The sequence below is a fragment of the Lepisma saccharinum genome, chromosome 27 (assembly GCF_977018435.1).
Source record: "Lepisma saccharinum chromosome 27, izLepSacc3.1, whole genome shotgun sequence".
NCBI classification, from domain to species: domain Eukaryota; kingdom Metazoa; phylum Arthropoda; class Insecta; order Zygentoma; family Lepismatidae; genus Lepisma; species Lepisma saccharinum.
The window spans coordinates 43576145-43602752 of record NC_139255.1 but is presented as its reverse complement, the minus strand read 5'-3'; the positions used below and the strand labels follow the sequence as shown (position 1 = coordinate 43602752).

Genomic DNA, 26608 nt, shown 5'->3' with positions numbered 1-26608 from the left:
ATCAACGTTTCCCATGTAGTGTTTACGAATGTTGGAAACTTTCACAAGGAAACTACCAGTGAAGTGCCGGTGACTTGCCTACGTAATAAACTTGTAGTTCATAGTTGCTTATAGTTTACGTAGTTCGTACTGATAAAAAGCAACAGTTGGGTCTAATGTTCTACCTCCCCTAGAAAGTGGAAAGTTTTTCATGGTTTATGAAGGTTGTTTATTAACGTTTTCGGAATTTAGCTCGCGACATGTGTTAGTGAAGTATTGCGTGGTTTAATGTGGTACTAGTGGAATCCAATTTTATGTGGTTTACGCACCCTGAAACATTTTATTACATTAAACCTATCGATTGAAATAATTACACGTGCTTTTTCGCTTTTTGAGTGTGCATACAGCAGATTTTTCTTCAAGAAACTGTAAAAGCATGTCATTCGTGCGTCACTTGACACTTCATCACCCTGAAATCACAATGGAAAATGCATATTTTGAAGAGAAGGCATGCATTTATATTTTGTGACTATGGTTTTCTTTTAGATATGATCGATTTTATTTCGTTAGTGCTGCTAGATTTGATGGTAATAATGTTCCTTGTTAGGTTAGGAGTGTTTGGATTGATGCTAACATTAACCTTTGACGTTTGTGTTGGGAGTGCTAGGTGGATTGCATTAGCATTTGCACGTATTTTTTTCGATTTTGAGTGTTCGGATAAAAAAGTCAAAGTAGTCAGATAGGTTTCCTTAGGCGGTCCATTCTTTTCGATCAAATGTTGTTTGTTGTTTCCACACCCTGAAACTAATTTGAAGTCAGCCCTACGTAAAACCTCGAAATCGGTCGATTAAAAATATTCTGCGTAATTCTCGAGGAGGTGCAGTTGGTCGAGGCTTAAGGGAAAGTGTAATTTTGAACGAAGTTCATAAAGTAATCCTATTTAACGCACAAATCTCATAAGCGTAGCCTTACACGCTGGGCAAAAAAAAAGGAGGTAATTATAGGTTTTGTTACAATTTTCCTAAATTTGAAGGATATTTTTATATATTTAGTGGCTTACAGTTTACGTAGTCCACATAGACAACGCGACGGAACCTTCTTTAGGCTAGATCTATGTCTATTGTTTGTTTTGGCTGTGAATGTTTGGCGAGTCTAACATAAATCGCCGAAAAGTTTATATTTCGTTACGTAAAGCGGACTGGGATTAATTTTTTTGTGGCATTTTAATTCAGCCCACATTTAGAACATATCCGATGTGAAAAAAATATTAGTTTGTCCTTCCCCCCTTCCTTTAAAGCCGATCGTCCGTAAGATATTTGTATTGGCTATTAGAAATTTGTCTATTGGGAAGAAGACTGTCGTAGATTTGCCTGAATAAGTGAATATACGAATTTCTATAATCCGCTTTCAAAGGGCGACCGGCTAAACTTTTGGTATTTTGCAACAGCTGTTGATGCTTGAAAATGTTGACATTGACGGTTCTTTCAAAATAGCACTACACGTTAATGTTTTTGTTTCCATTATCTACGTAAACTTTGGAACTAGCAGTGTCCGAATTAACGGGGGGGGCGGGGGGGGGGTGCCGGGAATTTCCCACCACAAGACATTTTATCCCCGGCAAAGTAAAATTATCTTTTTCCCTGCCAGGGATGTTTTTGTCCCCCTCAAAGAAAATAAATTGGAAGCATACAGTATACCATGTCTTAACTAGAAAACACAACCTAAAAATTATTAGTGTCCATTAATTGTCAAGTCATCCAAGATTACGAAAAGTCTTGATCCGATCTCGATAATTCACACCCCTTCATTTTCATTATTACTTTTTTTTTTTTAACAGGACAGGAACCTTTTTTCTCGCCCAATTTAAATTCGATCCAAGTTGTGTTTTGTTTAATTGAAAAAAAGATTCCTGGATCGTATTTAAATTGATACGGGAAAAAGGTTCCTGGACCGAATTTAAACTGCCTGAAAAAATGTTCCTGGATCGTATTTAAATTGAGCCGGAAAAAAGGTTCGTGGATCGTATTTAAATTGATCCGGAGAAAATGTTCCTAAACCGTATTTAAATTCATCTGGTAAAAAGGTTCCTGGACCGAATTGAAATATTTTAGATAAAAATGTTCTTTACGGTCCAGAACCCATTTACGCTTGCTGATTCTCTCTCCTGGACCGGAATTGAATTTATTTAAAGTTCCTGGTTCTAGGTTCGAGTCTTAACCTGGACATGAGGGCTCCTTTGCGAATGACCCTTCAAATTTAATCTAATCCTTAATCTTTATCGGGAATAGCAAAAAGTATCTTAAAAGCGACGTAAAATAAATGTTCAAATATATTTAAAACTAAGAATTGCTATGAAATGTTTAACCTTTTATGGTAACATTCGTTAACCAAAGCCAGAATTTGCCAGTTGATCGGTCGATAATTGTTTAACATCTGCTTATTTCTAGTATTTAATTTCTTAATTTAATGGTCCACTTCGGGTCGCCAGAACTACCGCGAAAGTGAAATTTTCGCGGTTGTTCCTTTTGCGCTTAAGTATCCTTTTGCGCTTAAGTATCGTTTAAATGTTTCAGTTTTATTTGGTGTAATGAGGCCTTTCGTGGTTTTCCTTTCGCGCTTATTCCAGATTTCAATATTGGTTTCGCGATTAATCCATTTCGCGGTTGTTCCGGTGTTCAATTTTCGTTTCGCGCTTAATTCGTTTCGCGGTTATTCCTGTTGTGAATTTTAGTTTCGCTATTAATCAGTTTCGCTGTTATTCCTTTCGCGCTTATTCCTGTATTCAATTTTGGTTTCGCGCTTAATCCGTTTAGCTGTTATTCCTTTCGAGGTTATTCCGGTGTGCAATTATGGTTTCACGATTAATCAGTATCACGGTTGTTACTTTAGCGCTTATTCCTGTTAAATTTTGGTTTCGCGCTTGTGCCTTTCGCGCTTAATCTGGTTTTTAATTTGTTTCGCGATTAATCAGTTTCGCGTTTAATCCTGTGTTACGTTTCGCGGTTGTGCTCTTTCGCGCTTAGTTTCGCGCTTAATCCCTTTCGCGGTCATTCCACCGTCCCTCCACTTCACCTAAAAGCCGCACGCGAACAACGAAGTTCCACCGGGCGGCTGAAGTTAAAAATTTTCACCAGGACGAGGTGTACTTTTGGCGCCACCCAAACTTCCTCCCTCTACGTTCTACCTTCCTCCAATAAAAAAAAACATACCATGTTATATGTTTATGATTTTAATGACTAAAAATCAGTGTTCGGAAAGTTACTTTTAAAAGTTAACTAGTTAGTTACTTGCTTAAAAAAAGTTAGTTACTAGTTTTAAAAAGTAACTCAGTTACATGTACTTCAAAAGTAACTAAGTTATTTTTACAGTTACTTTCTGCTGAAAATTTTCATGCAAACAAATAACACAAATCGATCATTAATTGTAATAACATATTTTGTGAAGACTAACATGTCTTTTACTTGTGTTACTGGTACATAACATAAGTCTTCGTATATTTATATTTATTACAAAATAAAGTGCTTTGCGCGACGCCATGATGGCGTATAGGGGGTGTGGAGTTAGAGCCCACACTTTTTTGATCATGGTCGAAGGTGGAGCTGATGTGATCTAGGGATGGCCAAACGGATCCGGATCCAAAAGTTACGGATCCGGATCCGAAAATCCGGATCCGAGAGTTTCGTATCTCAATCCCATTATACTATTACCACACCTTGAAAGGTATTATGATCTTCGATTACAAAGAAATTTTTCATTAGTTAGTCCTACAACAATTTTTTTCAAGTGTTGTTCATAAAATACTTTGCTACGCATCGGCTAACACACTCGTGCACAAAAATAATCTTACTTGTTTAACATAAAATGTCAGAGGTGATATTGTAAATGCCATTGAAACGAATATGTATTCATTCTAATATATTGGAAATGAAAACGCACATAAATGTGAAACATTCAATTCCAGGATGGAATCTTACATGTAACAAGATAGAAATGTTATACAAAAATTATACAATTGTTCTACAGTTACAGTTTTACAAATTAAAATAAAACATAATATATGCAGTGTTATATAATTACAAAGTGTAAGACTAACAAGCGAGGTTATCTAAGTGCCCCCCTCCGATTTCCATGAAGCTTGGCAGGTGTATAGTGGGGTCCAATGGAAGAAATACGTGTTTTCTTGTTTCAGCTAAAAAAAACTGTTTTAGGGGGCAAAACCCCCTCAAATGTAAAGATGAGGACAAATTGAAGTGAGGATCTGACCCCTGTGTCCCCCTTCGATTTCCATGATACTTAGCAGGTGTGTTTATAAACGGGCCCAAAGGAAGAAATACTTGTTTTTTTTTTTTTTTTGTTTCGGCCGAAAAACTGTTTTAGGGGGCAACCCCCCTCAAATGTAAATATGAGGACAAATTTAAGTAGGCATTTGACCTGTGTGTCCCCCTCCGATTTCCATGAAACTTGGCAGGTGTATAGTAGGGCCCAAAGGAAGAAATGAGGTTGTTTTTTTTGTTTCAGCTAAAAACTGTTTTTCGGGGCAAAACCCACTCAAATTGTCAAGATGAGGACAAATTGAAGTGGGGATCTGACCCCTGTGTCCCCTCCGATTTCTATGAAACTTGGCAGGTGTGTGTGTAAACGGGCCCAAATGAAGAAATACGTGTTTTTTTTTTTGTTTCGGCTAAAAGACTGTTTTAGGGAGCAACCCGCCTCAAATGTCAAGATGAGGACAAATTTAAGTGGGCATTTGACCCCTGTGTCCCCCCCCCCCCGATTTCCATGAAACCTGGCAGGTGTATAGAGGGGCCCAAAGGAAGAAATACGTGTTTATTTTTTGTTACGGCTAAAAAAACTGTTTTAGGGGGCAAAACCTGCCTCAAATGTCAAGATGAGGACAAATTAACGTGAGGATCATCTGACCCCTGTGTCCCCCTCCGATTTCCATGAAATTTGACAGGTGTATAGAGAGGCCCTATGCCCCCTGTTTCTTCCTATGCCATATTTACGTGGTTTCGGGGTCAGATCCCCACTTCAATTTCTCCTCATCTTGACATTTGAGGGGGGCCTCTATACACCTGCCAAGTTTCATGAAAATCGGAGGGGGAGACTTAGACTTCCCTTGTAAGTGTATTAATTAATTAATTACAAATCGCGCACACACACTATATATATATATATATATATATATATATATATATATATATATATATATATATATATATATATATATATATATATATATATATGCGTGTATGTATGTATGTATATTATACAGGGTGATTCTAAAGGTATAGTACAAACGAAAACCACAGATACCTCCCATGAAATAGAGACGAAAGTTCCCCTTCCACTTTGCCGAGAGATGCCTCCGTGAGGAGCTAGACAACGCCGAAAACGTGTGAAAATGAACTTCACACCTCTGTACAGCCAGTACCAGTGAAGATAGAAAGGCGGAACAAACGAAGTCAAAAGGAACACCAAAGTCGCCCATCCGAAAAACACTAGGCGGCAGCTGCGCAACGCATGCGCATGGGGTTCCACAAAGGAAATAGGAGTGTCCCGCAAGACAAGTGAAGGGAAAGGGTAGCGATCGACAACGGTAGGGAGAAAAGAAGCTATGAAGCATGAAGTAACAATTGCACAGCGGGAAACAAACACCATGACTGAAGCAGTGCAGTCGAGAAAAGTAGTGCGGGGTTGCAGAACCACGGGAGGACGACGTAGGATGTAAAAACACACCGAGAATGCAAGCAAAGTGGTCCGTGACACTCGACAGGCAACAGAGGCGTACATGGTTCGGGGCAGAAATGGCGGCGCTGGCGGTGCAGCGCATGGGGAGTCCCTAAAACACAGTGGGGAGACACCGCAGCAAGAACAAAGCACGGTGCAACAAAAGAGAAAGAGGACCGGATGGGGAATGGTACCTGTCAAGGAGACAACAAATGCGGGACGAGGGATTCCCCGTAGCAGCACCGAGGGGATGTCACACAGAGGTCGTGCGCCAGCAGGACAAACACAGCAACTACGGGCACAGGAGGTTATTGCTAATGAAAGGTGCACGTACAGATAGGACCACGTACCCCGTACTGACGTTGTAACAAACGTCGTGATGGGGCCCAATCAGCCTCTTAGAAATGAAGCCGGAGGCACATCGCTGGGTGGGAGCGGGCGAAAGGCTGCTGGAGTGTCGTACGGACCCCACCACTCCGTACGGTGCACGACACTAATGGACGAGGTCGGAATGTTTCCATCCCGATCACCAGGTCCACCGTTCCCAGACCTGATGCGGCTGCTTGCTTCCGAGCGCAACCCCAGCCGAACAACTCGAGTCCCTCCTCGGCCGCAGCCTTCCGCTCCGAAACAAAGCATGGCCTCACACCACCGCAGCCGCACACTGCCGCGTGGGTGTGAGACCGGGCCGAGCAAGGCTGGACAGATAAACTGCGTGGGACAATCGTGTAATGAAGCTACGTGGGGGTATGCACGTCTGTTCAACTGCTGGGTTACCCCACATTGGTGTACACAAACACCACACGATCGTACGTAGTGCTCCCCGTCGGCTCGAGCAAGACGGACGAAGTACGTGTTGTGGGTGAATGGGGCAAGAATGAAGGACGCTACATGTGTTCCACGATGACAAGGCCCCAGAGTACATGGCCCCACCTGACGGCAGTGGTCAGGTAGTGAAGAGCACAGGCACGGGTGGCTCAGGAACGTCAGCTGATTGTACCACAGCGCCATGCGGACGTGTGGGCTGATTGGAAGTGCAGCGTCAGGGAGCGTGTCAGTGAAAGAGCCGGTGCGGTGGTGGTGTGCTTGACGTACGACAATTGAGTACGTTGTTTCGAAGCCGTTGTGACCAGTGTGTGTGTGTGTGCCACCTGTGCACTGCAGTACAGTATTCCATAATTGGCACTATCCTCACCATACCATGGAACACTACACATTTGTAGAACTGAGGGACATGCATTTTGTCTACGGCCTTGCAAATGGCAATGGCCGAGCAGCTGCACACCTTTATCGCGGACGGTATCCGGAGAGGCGACAACCCGACAGCAGGTTGTTTTCGAACGTGCACCGTACCCTTGGTGAATCGGGTGTGTTACGTGCAGGCCATCATGTCGGTCACCCAAGACATGTGCGCACCGCGGCGGTCGAGGAGGACGTACTTGCTCGCGTGGACGACACACCGTCCACTAGCACCCATAGCATTGCACGTGCAGTGGAAGTATCACAGTCGACAGTGTGGCGTGTCCTTCATGATGATCTGCTGTATCCCTATCATCCACAGCGAGTCCACGCGTTGCAGGCTGGGAATGGACCTCATGTCTATTGTATGCCAGAGACCCCGTATCAACCAGCCTCTGCTGCATATACAATACTCTTTCTGATCCAATCGACATTTTACTGTTTCAATTAACCATATACTTTAAATATTTACAGTGCATTACATATATTTCAGCCATTATTTCTTTAGATTTATAGATTCCATAGTAAATCTTGCATTTCACTGTGTTCAACTGATAACACTTCTTTCAATAGATGCTAAGAACAAAACTGTCAGAAATGTCATCAGAAGCCAACAATACTGGCCCCAAAATGGAAATTATTCATTTGGAAACCGTAACAAGAATTTCAAAGCTTCCAGTTGTGGAATCAGCATGGAACTATGCATTTGATGTATATGGAAGAATTAAGGTAAGTTATTTAGTCTCTGTGGATTAACTACCCTCTCATGGAGAGTGAATGGCATTTTAGCTGTTGCACCCTAAGTTCGTTGAAGCTTTGTTGCTAGTTTTCATGTCTTCAAATTGATAATTTAGATCCAAACAGTACCTGTGATAATTTACTCTTTAGAATTAACAACTTGTGGCTAGTTCTAGAGTTATCTGGTGGTTGATAGCTTGAGTGACTCCCCAATGGCATAGTGGTAATGTCATCCCCTTGTAATCGAGGGGTACCGGGTTCTATACCCAGTGGTTCGGACCTCACTTTAAACTTTAGGTCCAGTCCCGATTAGCCCATCTGTGCATAAAGTGGATCTAAAACAACTCAATACAATACATTAGCTTTATTGGGGAGAGTGATAATCTTTTTAGTTACAAGCAGGTTTCATTACATTCACTTTAGTTTTTGAGCAGTGATCCCCTTTTACTCTTATTGTTAATTTATAATTTTAGGGTAAGAAGGCACAAAAGTCTCACTGAGATTTTCTGTTGCTTTCATTTAAGTGACACTGAATCAATTGAAGAAAATATTATAAATGTAGTTTTATGTTGAGCATGTGTAGACTTGTTTTTTCCTGAACAGCCTAGATCATGTGTCCAGTGATTGCAATGTGATTTAGTAGATCACACACTACCCTGAGCCTGAAGACAGAGGCAGAATCAGCCTCCAAAACGTTCGTAATTTTAAAAAATAACAGTGGTTAAAAGTCAAACTAAGAAAGCAAGACTAGAATTAGTCAGATTTTCAGGTGGGTGATCAAATATCAGGAGGAAGAATTTCCATTATTCCAAAACTCTCAATTTAAGCTGATGACTTGCTTGGTTTTAAACATTTCAAGGGGTGCAATCCCTCTAACTTGAAATGAGTGATAGTTATTTGCTCTTGTTTATTAATATTAGAAGTTTGATAGATTATTTGATACCAAAGAATGGCAATCACTCTTTACTATTATTTTTTTAAGACTATTTCTAGTTAGTTTTAAGTATCTTGGGGGTGATTGCCCCTTTTGCCCTTCCATTAATCTACCCATATAAAGTGTGTAGATTTGTGACCATGTAATAAGTTTATCCACAATTTTTAATCTGTGAAGGTGAGGGATATCAAAGTTTTTACAGGGAGCATGTGTAAAGGTAAATTCAATTTCAAAATGTCCATAATGAGACCTTGGTGAATTATGTTGAGGAGGGGTTAAATCAGTGTGCAACAAAAATGGATAAAAAGGTGGAGGAAACATTCAAAGTCAAGGGGCACAAAGTTAATATTTACATTTATTGTCATTCGGTTTCGTACGGATGAACCTACCCAATAATCAATTTGAATTTTGACTTTCAGGTATATAATACACTGTTGAACTGGACTTTATCAACAGCAGAAGTAACAGTTTACAGAGCAGTGGAACAAGCATTACCAGTTGCTAACAAGTTTGAAGGTCCCATCCACACAGTAGACACAATACTTTCCAAAGGACTTGATATAGTTGAAGAGAAAGTTCCAATTGTAAAGCTTCCACCTCAACAGGTAGTGTAATACAAGAAGTTTTTCCTTATGGGGTAAATATTTGGAAAAAAAATATTAATTTTCTCAATTGGTATCAGTTTATCGTAAAAAGAAATTGTAAGATTTCTCAATTAGCTATATTCAGTAAGATCTAATAGTATTGTGTAGCATATAATTGTGATAAACTATTCATGAATGAACTGCTCTGAAAATGCTAGATATTATCGCTGGCTCAGTGGATAAGCATGTTAAGGGTAGATCTTTCCACCTAAGTTCAAAGTAGTATCATCCATTGGTGTAGGACTTTCTACAATGAATTTTGGCAGTCCTATAAAGAAATGCATGATGCTAATAGTATTTTTTCATTCACTTACCTGTTAAAAAGCAGGGAAAGAATTATAAATAACTTGGCACACAATAAAATAATAAAATTAGAATGTCATGCATTTTTTCCACTTTCAAGGGTGGAAACTGAGGACTAACTTAAGAGGCTGGCACACATTCAGTTGCCATCCATGAGAATTTAGATGGAGAAAACACACAAAAAGACAGTTTTAATATTTTATTGTGCTGTTATTCCTTCCCTGGTGCTTGTCAGATAAGATAATGTTCTATCCAGCATGTGATTTAAGGTATTGAGAGGTATTTTTACCCTAGCTTGTCAAATAAGAGTACAGCCTGAATAATCATTTCAGATATATGAGAATACAAAGAGCTATGTAACAGAGGCTCTCAAACCAGCAATTCAACGTGCAGAAAGTGTGAAGCAGTTGGGTACAGACAAGCTAAATGCTGTGAAGGACTACAGTTTGGACAAAGCAAACACTGCCCTCTCAACGAAGTATGGAACCATTGCAGTCAAGGGCTTGGAAGTTGTAATGGACCATGCTGATAAATACATTGACCACATGATCCCACCCACTGAAGAGGAAGCAAGATTATGCGATGGTAAGCTCTCAACTTTTCATCAAATTGCTGTTGTATAATTTCCTAATGAAGGTGTAATTTGAAGAGACTATGGTGTGTACACATCAAATATTTGAAGAACATGCATCATGACTCGAAATAGACCAGAACTACATTTTGGTTCATGAACATCAGGAACTTTCTAATTTCTTCTTGGTACAAATGGCAAGAGACAAGTTCTCTTTACATTAATTTTTTAGACATTAAATTACATTTTCTATAAAGTGTGAAGTAAATTGTTAACTCTTTGATGGTAAATATTGTAGTATACATACATGCTTCCTCTACATGGAGATGCATTGTTTTCACAAAGGACTCAGGATAGTATTATGGCATTTATGTTGACTTCATCTTCTTGTGCCTTGTGGCTCTTTTTTACTTTAATTATTTGTTCGGTCGTGGCGATCTGATTGTTCAGAGGTATCCACCTACACAAGGTATATACACAAATTCTGGTTCTTTTTCGTAGCCACAAAATATGGCAATATCCCAATAGTTGTGATTCCATAAGGTCTAATAAACAATTGATACTATCGAACCAATGAAATCAAACCACTCTAAGATGCATATAAATGCTTTAAAAGTAATTTTCAGAATTTTGAATATCGTAGCAGTTTTTTTAAATGGGAAATTTCAAAAACAGCTTCACTAGTGAACTCCATTACGCAAGAGAAAATGTTTCCTGCTTGGTAATAAGTTAGTCAAGAATGAAGCACTGGAACCGCAACTAGCACACCACCTGCAGGATTTCCCTTTTTTCTTTCTTGAATTTCCCTTTTTTTGGTGCTTTTCTATCGCCCTTACTTTGCCAGTCAGTCAAACAATAAATCTAGTCCTTGATCATACACAAAATTGCAATATGGAAATATATTACTTGCACAAATTGATTTTATAAATACAAAGTATTGAGGATATGTAAATTAAAAAAAAAATCCTCAGTTGGGTGACCTGACTACCATTCACGATTTTAGTCTGTGTAAAATTCCCTTTTACAAGTGATTTTCTTAAACTTTCATTTTGCATAATTTTACACAATGGAGTTCGAAGGGGCTAGTACTTCAGGGGGGTGTATTCTGGGCTAGCTATGCTATGTGTAAACTTCTAAGCACAAACTAAACTACAGGCAAAAAATTGCATAAAAAGTGTTAGTTTTCAGTATGGAGAACTATGTTTCATTGCTCACATTGCGGGTGTATCCAGTAGGAGGCACTTGCTTCTCCTTTCCTGGAAAATGAGTGGTGAAACATTTCGTCCTGTTCTTGTGGAAAGGGAAAAAATATTACCTTTTCAAATAATTCAAATTAAGCATTGCACTCCCCAGGAAATGTTTTGCCCCCTTCCCTGAAAAAAGTCTGCATGCATGCACTTTGTTGACAATATAGTCCCGGATTCTCTTAAACCTGTTACTTGTTTTCTGAAACGCACAATGAAAACTGACATGAACCATGCCACTGCTATGGCACATAGCTCCATACTGTTTAAATTACAAAAAAGAGCACTTCGAATTGTGGCAGGGGTCAATGGGAAATATTCGTGCGGAAATATCTTCCGTAACTTGCACTTGCTGACATAACCCTGTTTGTATATCTATGAATGTCTGGTATACATCAAACAAAATATTAGTACTTTTGAAACCAATGAAGATATCCATAGCCTCAACACTAGAAATAAAGATAAAATTTGAAGGAATTACTCTCTATAAGAAGGGACCTAAAAACTCAGCAGTTGACCTGTATAACAAGTTGCCCAGAAAGTTAAGACACGAACCAAAAGTGGAAAGGTTTAAAAATAAAATCAAAACTATGTTAATTAAACATTCATTTTACAGCATACAAGAATATACAGACAACACTCATCTTTTGAATGCATACAGACATATCTATTGGACAGAGTGTGAAGGACTCAAGGTCTTGTGTAGGTGTAATCAGAATAAATGCTAAAAGGTATGGTTAGCTACCATTCATGCAGAGCTTGCTGTTGCACATCAAACTGAAATTGTCAAGTATATCTTTATATGCAAGGGTTTATAATACACCAATATATGTGTGTGTATCTTATGTTAAAATTACCAAACTTTATTATGTATTTCTATTTGACATGTCCTATATAACAGATGTATTTACTTTTTATTTATTTATTATTTATTTATTTATTTATTTATTTATTGAAATTTCCAGTACAGCAGAAGTCATTTTAAACTGGAAAGAAACAACAGTAAAACAGTACACTAGTGTTAAAATGAACACACGAAACAAGATAAAATAAAATAAAATAAATATAAACATAAACAAGTCGAGACAGTTCCAAGGTAAACAGATGTTTCACAAAAGCATTACTTATATACAATTTGTTCTATGTTGGTGATAAAAGATGGATATGAACTGAATATATCGGTTTGGTTTGAGATTACATTGAACTGATTTGGTAGCCTATGAAATAGTGAACGTTGAATGAGTGAGAGTCTTGGAGTTGCAGTGTGGAAAGTTTCCTTGCTCAGTGTTTTGTGTCTAGGCACTCTGAGGGAGAGTTCGTGGAGTGGGATGCTGCATCTTAGGTTTCCATTAATTATCTTATGTAGTAATTTCATATCTGCAAGGTATCTACGTGATTCTGGAGTATTTATGTTTAAGTTTATAAGCAGATTTCTCTTAGGTAGATGTCTATATTGAACGATGGAGAGGAAAAAGGTTAGAACAGGCTCGATCTTGGAGGTATGAGAAGGTGCAGCCATGTTCCAGATGGGTGAACAGTATTCTAGAATGGGGGACACAAAAGTTTTGAAGTAAATGGAAAGTGCTTTCGGGTTATGGATTTCGGTGAATCTGTAAAGTAAGCCTAGCATACGCATTGCCTTTTTTGTGATGGTTGATATATGATTATCGAAAGTTAGTTTAGAATCTATGAGGATACCTTGATCTCGGTGTTGTGCTTATTTTGTTAGTGATGTCGGTTAGTGTATAATTACCTTCAAGAATGTTTTGCTTCAATGAAATTGTTATGTAAGAGCATTTCGAAGGGTTTGTGGTCAGTTTCCATCGCTTACACCATTCAGAGAATCTATTTGTCATTTTGGAGAAGTTGCATGTCTGATGGCTGTTTTATTTCTCTCATAATCTTGCAATCATCAGCGAACATTAGAATTGTGCTTGAGATGGGGGAATTAAAGAGGTCTGTGAGATCATCCAGATATAATACAAATAAGAGGGCCAAGAACTCTTCCTTGCGGCACACCAGATATAACAGGAAGCCAGCTAGAATTAGTTCCAGGAAGTATAACACGTTGCTGTCTATCTCTTAGATAGTCTTTCACTATTTTAAATATGTTTCCAGTTATATTAAATCTGTTAGCTAATTTATGCAGTAAATAATGGTGATCCACTGAATCAAAAGCTTTGGACAGATCAAAGTACACAACATCCAACTGATTACGATTAGTAATTGCTTTTATGGCATAGGATTGCATAGAAGACAGATTGGTAAGGCATGAAGAATTTGGAAGAAAGCAGTGTTGTAGGGTTAATGTAAGGTGATGTGAATTTCAGAAGTCTATTTTTTAGAATCTTTTCACAGACAATAGCAAGTGTGGAAAGGAGAGAAATGGGCCTGTAACATGTATAGTTTCCATTGCCAGATTTAAAAATAGGAATGATATTTGCTTTCTTCCATTGAGTGGAAAAGCAGCCTTCAGAGAAGCACCTATTGTATAACACTACAAAATTGTAGTCCTTGGATGATGCAAATAAATCATATCAATAGTGAGTGATTTGGTGGGATTTTTAATGCATTTTACATAAGGATGCCCTTTCCATGGGATGTAAGACTGTTTGAGGGTATAAAGGTAGATTGTGCCAAAAATGACAAAATTGCCTTTGTGAAAAGTTTCATGGGGATGTACAGATAAATGTCTGCCTATTCTGAAACTACTTCTTTCAGAAACTATAATGAGATGGTGAATTTTTTCTAGGTCCTGAGTATGGTGAAACTGAAAACAAGGCACTACAGACAATTCAAAGACTAGACTGCTTTTCCAGGAAATTGCACAGGCGCCTGACCAGGGTCACACTATCACAAATGAAGCTACTTAGACAACAAAGCCATGAAGCGCTAAAGACTCTTGCCAATACTCTGGATCTGGTAAGAATGACATTGTCAAAACTTTAGATACATCAAGAAGGTCAAAATATGGACTTTGTCTAGATAATTGTAGTAAAAAGTTTAAATCAAAGTAGTTTACCCATAAGAAGTGTTGCATATCGGTTATCACAAAGAATCGCCTGTCAAACTGTAATCTACTTGTAATATTCAGCCTATTATTCACCATAGCAGGAAGCACCGTAAGTTCAGTCTCATGTTGCATGCCTGCACCTGAAATTAGACTTCCTGCATGAACTACAATGGATGTTACAGACGGGATGAGTCCCACACTAAGATGCCTCACCACATGCAAATATAGAGTACTGGGCAGGATGGATATTCACAGCAATTACAAGACCTAGAATTTCAGGTTTCTTGTAATACATAGTTTTAATGAAACTATAATAAAATTCATAACTGCACAAATATATTAGGGTAGGCCAGTCTCCAGGCCTCATAGGATGCTTTGCCACTGTAAAAGACAATATAAAACAGAGGACTTGGCAACAGGATTCCTTCATACTTCCACTTATTTATACAGGGTAAGTCAAAATGGACCCGATTTCAGACATTTATTCTGTGAAATATAATAAACAAATGTTATTGTGAGACATGTGCTAAGATAAACTGTCAAAGTTTTTTCAAACAAATCGCAAGTGTTCTATGTGAGCACCTCGCGTAACACGACACACATCAAGCCGATAGTCTATCTCCTGCAAAACCTTGTGTAGCATGTTGCGGTCAATATCAGCAATGGCTGTTGTGATGCGGGCACGCAGGTCATCCAATGTTGTTGGAAGTGGTGGTACGTAAACATGATTCTAGACAAAACCCCACATGAAGAAATCACATGGGTCAAGTTGGGGGAAAGAGGTGGCCAATGAAGGAGAGGTTGATCCTCCGGAGATGCACGGCCTATCCAACGTTGTTCCAATGCCTCATGGAGATGGGCCCGAACGCTGCAATGGTAATGAGCAGGGGCACCATCCAATTGAAGAACAAAATCTGCGCTATCCTCTGCAAGCTGTGAATGGAGCCATAGTTGCAGCATATCAAGGAAAACAAGTCCTGTCACAGTACGTTCATGGAAGAAAAAGGACCCATAAATCTTTACATGGGAAATGGCACACAAGGAATTCACTTTGGGAGAATCGTGTTCGTGTTCCACAAATTCATGGGGGTTAGCAGTTCCCCAAATCCTTACGTTGTCTATTCACTTTTCCTGAAAGGTGAAAAGTTGCTTCATCACTGTAAATTAACCTCTGAGAACCCATCAGTTTCCATTAATGTGAGGAAATCAGCACAGAAGGACGCGCGCAAAGCATAATCAGTGTCTTTTAAGTAAGGCTTGAACTAGTTGCAAGCAGTAGGGTTTAATTTGTAAACGTTTCTGCAGAACCCGCCAGACAGTTTTCTGTGGAAGTTGAAGTTCTCTCGCTGCCCGGTAGGTGGACTTCTGTGGACTCTGCACAAAACATGTGCACACTCATTCCACTGTCTCTTCCCCAGTCGATTTTAGTTTACAGATGCAGCCCGAATCTCTGAAATGTTCATACCACTTACAAATGGCCTTCCACATAGGTGGTTCTCTCTGATGTTTGGTACGGAAATACTGTTTCACACTAATCACAGACTTGTTCACATGATAATCAAGCACACAAAGATTTCTGTTCTCCAGTCACCACCATTTTCCTGCTCGCTGCCGACTCCTAGCGGTAGAAAGTGGAAACACTGCATGGAAACTAAACTTTGAAAGTTAACCTTTCGAAGCGCATGTCTCACAATAACATATGTTTATTAGATTTCACAGAATAAATTTCTGTAATCGGGTCCATCATTTTGACTTACCCTGTATAAAATGGTCAGTTCCGAAAGAATGGAACTGATCTTCTGACGATCCCTTCAGTCCTTAATGACGTCACCAAGAAGTTGATAAAATGTTGGAAGGGTTTGTTTGTGATGTTATATAAAGATTATTTGCAGCACATGAGGTTATAGTGAACTTGAAATTACAGTGGAACCTAGATTTTTTTAGATCGGATTTTAAGTTTTCCTGCATTATACATTCAATATGAATGATCCCAAGATAGCAAAATTTTAAAAAAAAAATCCTATTTTACATTTTCCCGCATTTTAAGATTTTTCAGCTCTGTCCCTTGAAAAACTTAAAATTCAGGTTCCACTGAAGACACAAGATAGGTTAATGAAAATAATTCTAGGATAAACTATGCCTCGAACAAAGCCTTCCCAAACAATGCTGTGTGTTTGTGTATAGCTATGTATATTCCCTAAAAAGTTCAGCATAAAGGAAATTTCTTGAACTCAAACAAATTCTATTGGTGGTGTTCAACAATTTCTTGAATCTTTTTTTATTATTATTATTATTAGAAATAATCTTTACCTGAATAGCTTCAATATAAGCTTTGATGGATCCTTAATGAATTTGAAATCCAGTACTCTCAATTTGAAACAGTAGGATTAAAGTATAATAAAAACTTTTACTGTCAAAATATATATAAGGCTCCCTGATGGGGTAATGTAAAACCATTGCCTTGTAACAGTGGGGTCCTGGGTTCAATACCTGGTGGAGGCACTTTAAACTAGGTTCGGTCCCGATTATTCTTATGTATAAAGTATATTTAAAACTACAATGTATGTATGATATGTGCATAATTTGCAAACTGGTATTTATTTTTGAATTTTTTTTCCAAATGCAGCTTCAGCTATCAAAGCTGAATGTTGATCCAAAGACTTTGAGGGAAAAACTAAATGCCCTGTGGGTGGAACTGAGCAAGAACGAACCAGAAAACCAGCCTTCGCCAACATCATTGGAGCAGAAAAGCATTGTTCTTGCAAGGGAGCTTGCTCGTAGACTGGTTCACTTGGTCAACAACACACGTGCTAATCTTGGCACCCTTCCAAATACACTCAAGGTGCAAGTGGACACTGCAACTAAACTTGCTGGAGATGTCATGACCACTCTTGTCAAGGTGATTACTTTAATATCTTGTATTTCCAGTAGTGCAGACAATATTTTTCTTTAGAACAGGGAAAAGGATTGGACACTAGATTATTCATTGGTGCATTTTCAACTTGTCTGGAGCTGTCTGTACATGATTATATTATCATTGAAACAGAGCATTCATGACCAAACATGATCATTGGAAATCTTCATAGGTCTGAAACTCCCCATACATGATCAAAGAAATATTTGACAAAATTTTCACATTATCAAAAGGTGATGGTATGTACAGCAAGAAAAAGAAATGGATCAGCTGTAACAAAGGAATATGTACATCACACTCGAAAGAAGTGATATATTTTGTTGGTATTATAGTCCAAATGTAATGACACATGGGGAAAACTGAGAGATCCTGACATATCATTTCCAGTTATTTAGGTAGTTCCTAATTTAGAAAATTACCACACTGCTGTAGTAATAAACATTATTCTTTGTTGCACAATTGCCATTAAATAGCAGAGTATGTTCCACTGCTCCTACTTTCCTCCAAGTCATAACTGTGTCCACACTTTCTACGATGCTTTCTCTTCAGAATAGAAATAAATAGCATTTTGTACTCGGATGCTATTTTTTTTCCTATAATAGATTTCAATAGCAAGTTCTCAGATTGGTTGACAGTCTGTAATTGAAAGGATTTTATTTTGAACCATTCATAATTTGAAATTCTTAGATATTAACCACAAATTCAAGAAGAAACCTGATGTGTGCTTGGACGTCACTTCAATATGTTTCATTTGGTCGTGACTAACATCTTAACACATCATAGGATGATGCAAGGTTAATTTGAAAGCTGTCATAATCAACTCCTTATTTGTAAGAAGTTTGAAATTCTGCTAAAGTGGTAATGAAAGATGTCTCGTGCACTGCACTCGGTGCATTCCTGCATTATTGTATGTGAAGTTTCTTTGAATACCACAGCTTTAGAACGTTTGGTTTCAAGGTGTTACCATTATGCATTTTATGTAAATGTAACAAATTACATTATGCAGCTGTCACGTTACCACAATGTTAAACCATAGGAGCATCCCCCTAAGCTAACTCCATGACTCGACCAAACACCCCTCCCCCCTTCCCAGTTACTATTTTCCACTTCAAGCACTGCATATCACTGTTTAACAACTGGATTTTACCTACACTCACTGTCCTGAGAACTGTGGCAACCCTATTTATAATGCATTCCACAGCATTTTTAAATTTTCCCTACCAAAATAGATCACATGGTATATTCCTTAGGGTAATTTTCACTATTTCTTAAACTAAGAACAATAGCAAAGTTCCAAGGATGTAATTAGAGGGAAGTCAGAAAAGCATTTCTTCAGTGCCAAAAATCACTTGCAAATAGCATATAAATACTGGGAACCTGGGGATATTATTCGTAGCAAGAGTTGTCACTTAGTCCTCAGTTCTCTCGACTCTAGCACTACAGTAGTATCTTGGTAATCCAATGTTCATATAATCTGAGGCAGAGAAAATATGAGTTTCTTCTAATAAGTATTCAGATAAGTGGGTTTCTGAACAGAAACAGAAGACACTTAATCATTTCTTTAAAATGCAAGTTCAGTATTGTTTAACTATTTTTCCTAACATCATTGTTAATACTGTAATGAGCAGTGTAAGTAAACTATTCATAATTCTATTTTTTCACATACTGAAGTTTTTATTTTGTCAGATTTTAGTTAGGTTATTCCATGTAAAGTCTGTTCTTGCAATTTCAGCTTGTCCCTTCCACCTCGAATTAATTGTGAATTTCAAAGATTTTGCTCTTACTTTAATAGCAATCTTAACACTCTTTGAGTAGACTGGATATTTAATCAAGAAATAAATTCGTAAAACATATTATATATATTATGGGTAATATTAGTTATATTGGGTAAAAATGGTCTGAACTTGCAACACTTTAAATGACAAGTGGAATATGAAAATTCAATCAGTGATGTTCCCATCTTAAGATGTCAGATGTTAAGGGACAAACTGGAAAATACCAAAAAAAGATGACTTCCCTTTTGTCAGTTCCCCTAAAACTTCGGGCATTAAACTGAATGCAGGAATTTTTGTCATCCGGTTTCCAGTTAATGCTGGAAGTACAACAACAGTAAACATGCATCCTTCCTCCCCCAATGATTCATAAACTTAATTTTAGGGGAGGAACAGTGTAGGTACAGAGATATAGTCTTGGCATTAAATATGGAATGTTAATTCATAAAAAATGTGTGTTAATTTTATTAACACCCAGAAATTGTCTTTGTATGTTTCAGTTTAATAGTAAGACTTGAAAGCAAACAAAGCTCTTGATACCTGATCTTATAGACAATATAATTCCCTGTGGGGTAGTTGTCCTGTGATTGTCTTTGTATGATGAGGGTCCCTTCAGAGCCCCAGATTTTTTAAAAAAATAACTAGTCCTTGTATGCCGGTGTGGTTTAAGGTCTTAAGATGGGAGTTGTCAGTATTAGCTTTAAGAAATCATTTAGTTTTTAAATATATGTGCTCTGTTTTGTATTAAGTGACAGGTGCAAACTGATTCGCATAATTTAACAAATCAGCTCAATAGTATGAGACCTTATGATTTGACACACCTAAATGTACTTCATAGAAAAGGTTATATGCAACAGGAAACTGTCAGCTTAGCTTTTCAAAGGATCTGGTGTAATGCAGAAAAAATACTAGATCAAAATTTCTGCAAGACTTTTCAGTAGTCCAAAGTAGAACTAGTTGTGAATTGATGCAGAACTACTTCTTCTCTTCCATTCCCTTATGCCATTAAGCGTTGGGTACCTTGTTCTGTCAATCTCAACCACTCCGTCCGGTCTCGACTCATTCTTCTCATTTCGTTCTTAGTTTTTCCATATTTTAATCCTATCTTGTGAATTGATGCAGAACTAATAGTATATATACTGCAATTATGCCCTCCCTCCTTCAAAGGATATTGTTTCACTAAGAGGCATGAATGGCATGGGAACAAGCTGCCTCTCCCAAAAAGTAACATTCTGAAAGTGACTCAAGGTACAACCAAAGATTTTGAAGAAAATCATGACATGTAAATATTTTTCTAAAAAAATATTTTTTTTTCTACTCAGCCCCAAACAATGGGATTACTTATTTCTAAGGAAGAAAAGAAAAGAGAGATGGGTGTTCCTCTTTTGTCAACCATTTTCTTTCTTCCTTCATTCAAAAGAAAAAGAAAACACTTTTTTTTACCCAGGGGAAAACATTTGTAGAAGTACCAATTTCATAAATCACCAGATATGTTGGAAAATATTTACCTTTCAAAAATTATGAAACAGCTTATGTACAGCTTAAGCTTAATTTGTAATTTTTGTAAGTAGTGATTGACATTTTGCATAGCAGATTTAAAATGTGCTGACTTTTGGCACACTTCCTGATTTCATTTGCATTTAATTCCCTAAATGAACATGGCATAGTGGTTCGATCCCACTTTAAACTGTAGTCCAGTCCCAATTAGCCTTTCTGTGCATAAAGTGGACTTAAAAGAACAATTCAACATTCAATTCCCTAAATCTAATTTTGCATTGATGCTCAACATTGTTCAATTCTATGCCTTCTACTTTGTTGTAGTCTGATCGGTAATATTTCTATTTTCAGACTGCACACCTGGAATCTGTAACAGATGCAGTTATTGCGCAGTCTAAAGACCAATTATTAAAACTTCAGAACACCTTGAAGACCATAAACAGCTATGCATCGCAGTTTCTGGTAAGGAGATGAGTATTTTCATGTTAGTGGTATACTCAAGGGAGAGGATGTTGATTGGAGGGGATATGATTCCCTGACGAATTGAATCAGATATCCTTTTAAAAAATCTAGACAGTGGACAAATAAAAAAAAAACCTGCTGGACACATTACTATTCTTGCAATTTCTCAGATAATTTTCAGTGATACTCAAACATCAATGACCCAGACATATTTAACACAGCAGGACACACACTCTGCACTAGGACACAAGGACCCATGGTGGGCAAAAAAAATACCCACAAGCAAAATTGCTTCTAAAGTTAGAATTTTAATTGTTTTAAAGCATGTAAATAGTAATATCTACATTGATTAATTGTATTAATTTTGAACATTTGCATTGAATTGCATAATTGATAAAAATAAAAAAAAAATAAAAAAGAGAATGTTGAAATACCAAACTGAAATATATGAGCAAGAGTTGCGTGAAATTTACCCAGGCTGTGTTTCTACAGCCCTGCTAGTGGAACTAACAGCAGATTCAAGGTCCCAACATTCGGAAGGGTTCATTGAAAAGTACTGAGAAGAGTGGCCTCACTCTCATTGGTAGGAAAAAAAAATCAAAAAACTGCTGGGTAATTTTTGCCCATACCTTACGGATTCAAGTTTTGTTTGTTTTTATCCTTCCTTTACACCAAACTGCAGCTAAGTATTTTAGGGAGAAATGTTATTGTTTAATGTAAATATTGTTCCGATGTGTACAAATTCATTTAGGAATGACAATATTCTTAGACATTAATCTATCACTTAAGTTTCTACAGCTAAATGATACAAATTATCCATTAAAATATTCCCAACAATTTAACATTTATTAATGTATAGTTTTAATATTTGTTGTAGGAACAAGTTACTTCTTTTCTTCATAGAAAAGCAGAAACTGAGCATACACCACAGCCTGAAACTGAAACTCCAGCAGCAAAACCAATAACCAATGAAGTGACTCCAACACTGAATGAAACAAAACCAATTGCAAATGAAAACTCAACTGGTGCATCTAATTTAAATGCAGTGGATTAGAATGTTTTAAAAGCCTTAAATGTATTTAGTCCTTTCTTTCTAGAATTATTTTTATATACGTAAATTATAATTCCTATATGTAACTACTTTTCTACTTTGCAATAATTACACACTGTGAAATTAGTTTTCAAAAAACTATTCTCTATTAAAATGTTTCATATACTTTGTATGTATAACATGTTTGCATTGAAATTTTTACAATTATTTTTATGCAGTGTATTGTATAAATTTTGGGAGAAAATCTTGTTTAATCTGCTTGGTAAAATTTGTGCCAAAACTAGCAAGGGAGAACTTTTTATGAAATTTCCTTTAGTGTGTTTGGATATTTTTGGGTATATGTGCTGTAATAATATTTTTACAAATAAATTATGCTGTATAACATGCATATTTCATTTAAAAATTACTTCTACAGATGTTTGAATGGTGTTGGTTGAGATCCACCCTTCCCTTAATAAATTAGTCTTAGCAGGGTGTACTTGGTCAAGAGATAAATTATATAATATATTAGTAGTTTGGAATACCTAAGAAGCTTGTTAGCATGATAAAAGTATGCACCAGTGAAACAAAGTAAAATTCGTGTGGGTATTAATGTGTGTGACAAATTTACAATTCATGATGGGTTAAAACAAGGAGATGCATTATCTCCATTGCTCTTTAATTTTGCCTTAGGAAGGTAAAAGAAACTAATGAAGGACTAAAATTAAACGGTATGACTCAGTTGTTAGCATATGCAGATGATGTAGACTTACTGGGGGATGATATAAATACAATTAAGAATAATGCTAAAATATTTTTCAAAACTGCTAAAGAGAGAGGTTTGGAAGTTAACAAAGAGAGAACTAAATATATGCTTACAGGCCGAAACCAAGTGTTAGGTAATAATCAAAATCTAATTATTGATAACTCATTTGAACCAGTGTCCAAATTCAAATACTTGGGAGTAATATTAACAAATGAAAATTATATTAAAGAGGAAATAGAAAGTAGGCTTAATTCAGGAAATGCATGTTACTTCTCTCTTCATAAACTTTTGTCTTCTCGTTTAATATCTAAAACTAAAAGTTAAAATATACAAAACAGTAATTTTGCCTGTAGTATTATATGGGTGTGAAACTTGGTCCCTTACATTGAAAGAACAACCTAAATTGGGAGTATTTGAAAATAAGATCCTTAGGAAAATATTTGGACATAAAAGGGATGAGGAGACCGGTGAGTGGAGAAGGTTACATAATTTAGAACTACATAATTTATATTCATGTCCACATATTATTAGAATAATTAAATCAAGAAGACTTAGATGGGCAGGCCATGTGGCAAGAATGGGAGAGGAAATAGCAGTTTACAGGATTGAAGGTCAAGAGTAAGATGGAGGGACAATGTTGAGATGGACCTAAAGGAAATTGGTAGGGATGGAAAAGAGTATATAGATCTTGCTCAAGATAGGGACAGATGGAAGGCCTGTGTTGCTGCAGCCATGAACCTTCAGGTTTAAGAAGGCTAGAGAGTTAGTTAGCAGAGTGTACTTACTTAGATAATGCATCAAACGTAATGGTCACACAAACATTGGAAAAAGTATGCTAGAAAATTTTCAAAGCTCTATATCTAATTTTGTAAACTAATATCTTCTCATATAATCAGAACTGGGGAGTATGAAAGTAACACCATAACTGGTTCATCATGTTATTTTTCATTAATTGCAGTAGTATTGAATTACCAAAATACACAATTGTAAAGGTGATATGTAAAGTAACTATCTTTACTTTACCTGTATTATATTACTAATATCAGAACTGAAATTTATTATTTTTAAAAATTCACTTTTCTTGCAAACACCAGCCCTCAAACAATTGTGAACATATACAGATTTGGCCCTAGCGAGGAGCAACTTGGGCATTTGTCCCAGGCCTCCTTGCTTCAGGAGGTCCAATGTGAGAGAAAAATAATTTGTGTATGGTTTATTAGGAGTTTATAGGTTGCTGATACTTTTTGGAGTAAAAGTTAATTTCTTGTAAACATCGGGAGGAATAAATTATAGTAATTTTTGTATTTTTTTTTCACTAAGAGGGCCCCCAATCAAATATTTTATTTGCAGAGGGACAGGAAACTGCACTATACCACTGCTCGTATATACTTAAATTTCTTTGTTGGTCAATTGGACTAAAAACTGAACTATTGAATTGTTTCTGCATCAACAAACTACCATTGTATATGGGTATTTTTGCAAAGGTATGGAAATGGTAGACTAATATTAGTCTACTCAACAGAAAGTAGTATGTTAGCAATTGTTCAGTTACTGAAAGATATGTAAAGTGTGTCACTAGGAGAAAAGGAATTCTCTCCATAAACCATATGGAAAGGTAAATAAGTTTCACACTAATTGTGAATTAATAAACTAGAACGAATGTATTAAGATGTATTTACCTGAATTTTCATATGAATTAAAAAGGATGAAATTTGTGTGTGACTATTCTATTCACAACATTATATCCTCTCGCTCGTCTAATATCAAGACCATGGTAAGAAACCTGTAGGAAGGCAAAGACTAAGAAGGAGGGATAACGTTGAGATGGACCTAAAAGAAATATGTGAGGATGTAAAAGATTGAATTGATCTTGCCCATGATAGGAACAGATGGAAGGCTTGTTGCTGCTTAAACCTTTGGGTTTAAGAAGGCTCGAGTGTGCCAGTTGGTGTGCCAGTTTCTTGATAAGTTATTAGAATAATACTTGGCCATAAAAGTGTTAAACAGGTGATTTACTGAAGCTACGGAGTTCCACCTTTTCATTCATATCAAAATTAAGAATTAAATCTAGAGGAGTTTGGTGGCATGTGACACAGAAGAGGAGGAACATTCAACAATTACTAGTGTCGTTAACGTACATTCAAGCAGATTCACTGCTCTTGAAATTCCAGCATTCGCATGGCCTTATTTAAAATGCCAACTAATCAAGTTTCGTTGTGGAACGTAATATTTATTTCAGTTTACCGCCATCCATGCATTCCACGTGGAGAGTCAAATTGCCTGGAGCCACAATCGATCCAGCCACTCACCAAATAGCGTTTCCGGGGTATCTCATCTGGAGGGTCCCAGTGAGTGTGCTTGTGGAGAGGTACGTAGAGCTCGAATGAATTATTATAGCTATAACTGTTCTTCTCTCAACATATTGCTCCTCACTTGCAGCAAGAAGCAGCATGAAGCCACCAAATGTGGGCCTCCTCGAAAGCCTTGTGGATAAGGTTGCTGCCTTGTAATAAAGCATTCCCAGGGTTGGATTCCAGTGGAGGTTCTACAATCAATATCTCGATCGCCTGACTAGAGATAGAAAAGCACTGTTGTATTGCTCGTATAATGACATCGGAACCAGGAGCTCCATGTAGAAATGGAGATGGGGATGATTTTTTTCTTTTATTTATTATTTTTTTTATTTACTCCAGACTATAATAAGACAGTTTTTCTGAATCTTGTCTCATTGAAAACAAGCAAAATTCATTCACTATGCGATTTTATCACATACCCATTGTGTGGCTATAGGATTACACTAGCCAACACACTTTTGGTGGAAGTTTGGTGAATAGCAAAGTGCCAGATGAATGCAGTGTTGATATTGTTGATAGTGTAAGAGTAGATTATAAGGATTCCACCAATATAACACATGATGATAATGATTTGTGTACTGACAGGGTTAGATGCTCTGACAGAAAAAAAATCATATGCAAACGAAGCACTGATTTTTTATGGCAAAATCAAACTGTCCACAAATAACTACTGCAGACAAAGTAATCAGTTTACAAAATCTGAATGCCAGTGTAGATGTACATACAGTGAATATAAATAAAAATTAACAACTTCCACGCCACAAGTAAATCATGTATTGATCAAGTAATAATTAATCAAGATTTTTTTTGAACACTCCACAAATATTTTACCTTTACCTTGGCCGAACATGAAGCAGTTTTCATAAGTTTCCATACACCAGAGAATATAAAACAAAAAAAAGCAAAACATATCACTACTGTAGAAAAAAGAATTCACCAAGGAAAATATAGGAAACTTTGTATATTCCTTAAAGAAAGAAAACTAGACTGATGTGCTCACGGAGGAAAATTTAAATACAAAAGTAAGCCTATTCACAAAGACAATAAATTATCATTTTGAAGTAGCATTGCCATACAAACAACCCCTTAATCAAACCAACTCAACTTCCTGGATAACTAAAGGAATAAAAAAATCCTGTGAAACAAAAATAAAATTATATAAAGAAATCCACAAAAACAAGAATCGCATACTTGAAGACCACTACAATAAATATGTAAATCTCCTCAGGAAGGTAATAAACAATGCGAAGAAATTAGCCATTGCAGATAAAATAAGCAAATATGCAAATAAATCAAAGAAACTATGGGAAATTGTTAATGATGAAACTGGGTAAGAAAAAAAAGAACGTGAATGAAAGAATAGAAATAATGTCTGATAGAGAAAAAATAAGCAATCCCCTTGATGTAGCACAAATTTT

The 26608-nt window shown here is 37.0% G+C and overlaps 2 protein-coding genes across 5 annotated transcripts in view; one reads left to right on the top strand and one right to left on the bottom strand.

The window, feature by feature from the left end:
- The window catches only part of LOC145980078 (lipid storage droplets surface-binding protein 1-like), a 50943-nt gene extending 28470 nt beyond the window's left edge, over positions 1–22473 (top strand). For 2 of the 4 annotated variants that reach the window (XM_083113074.1, XM_083113073.1), the window contains exons 2-8: positions 7522–7677; positions 9040–9225; positions 9900–10152; positions 14135–14304; positions 17022–17294; positions 20930–21040; positions 21918–22473. In XM_083113074.1, coding sequence (XP_082969200.1) covers positions 7522–7677; positions 9040–9225; positions 9900–10152; positions 14135–14304; positions 17022–17294; positions 20930–21040; positions 21918–22094 — 1326 coding nt within the window. In that variant the 3' untranslated portion in view covers positions 22095–22473. The remainder of the gene's footprint in view (positions 1–7521; positions 7678–9039; positions 9226–9899; positions 10153–14134; positions 14305–17021; positions 17295–20929; positions 21041–21917) is intronic. The other 2 variants (XM_083113076.1, XM_083113075.1) reach the window with 2 other exon arrangements.
- Positions 1–26608, bottom strand: part of NiPp1 (nuclear inhibitor of protein phosphatase 1) — a 419486-nt gene that overhangs the window by 204323 nt on the left and 188555 nt on the right. The gene's annotated exons all lie outside the window — the stretch shown is intronic.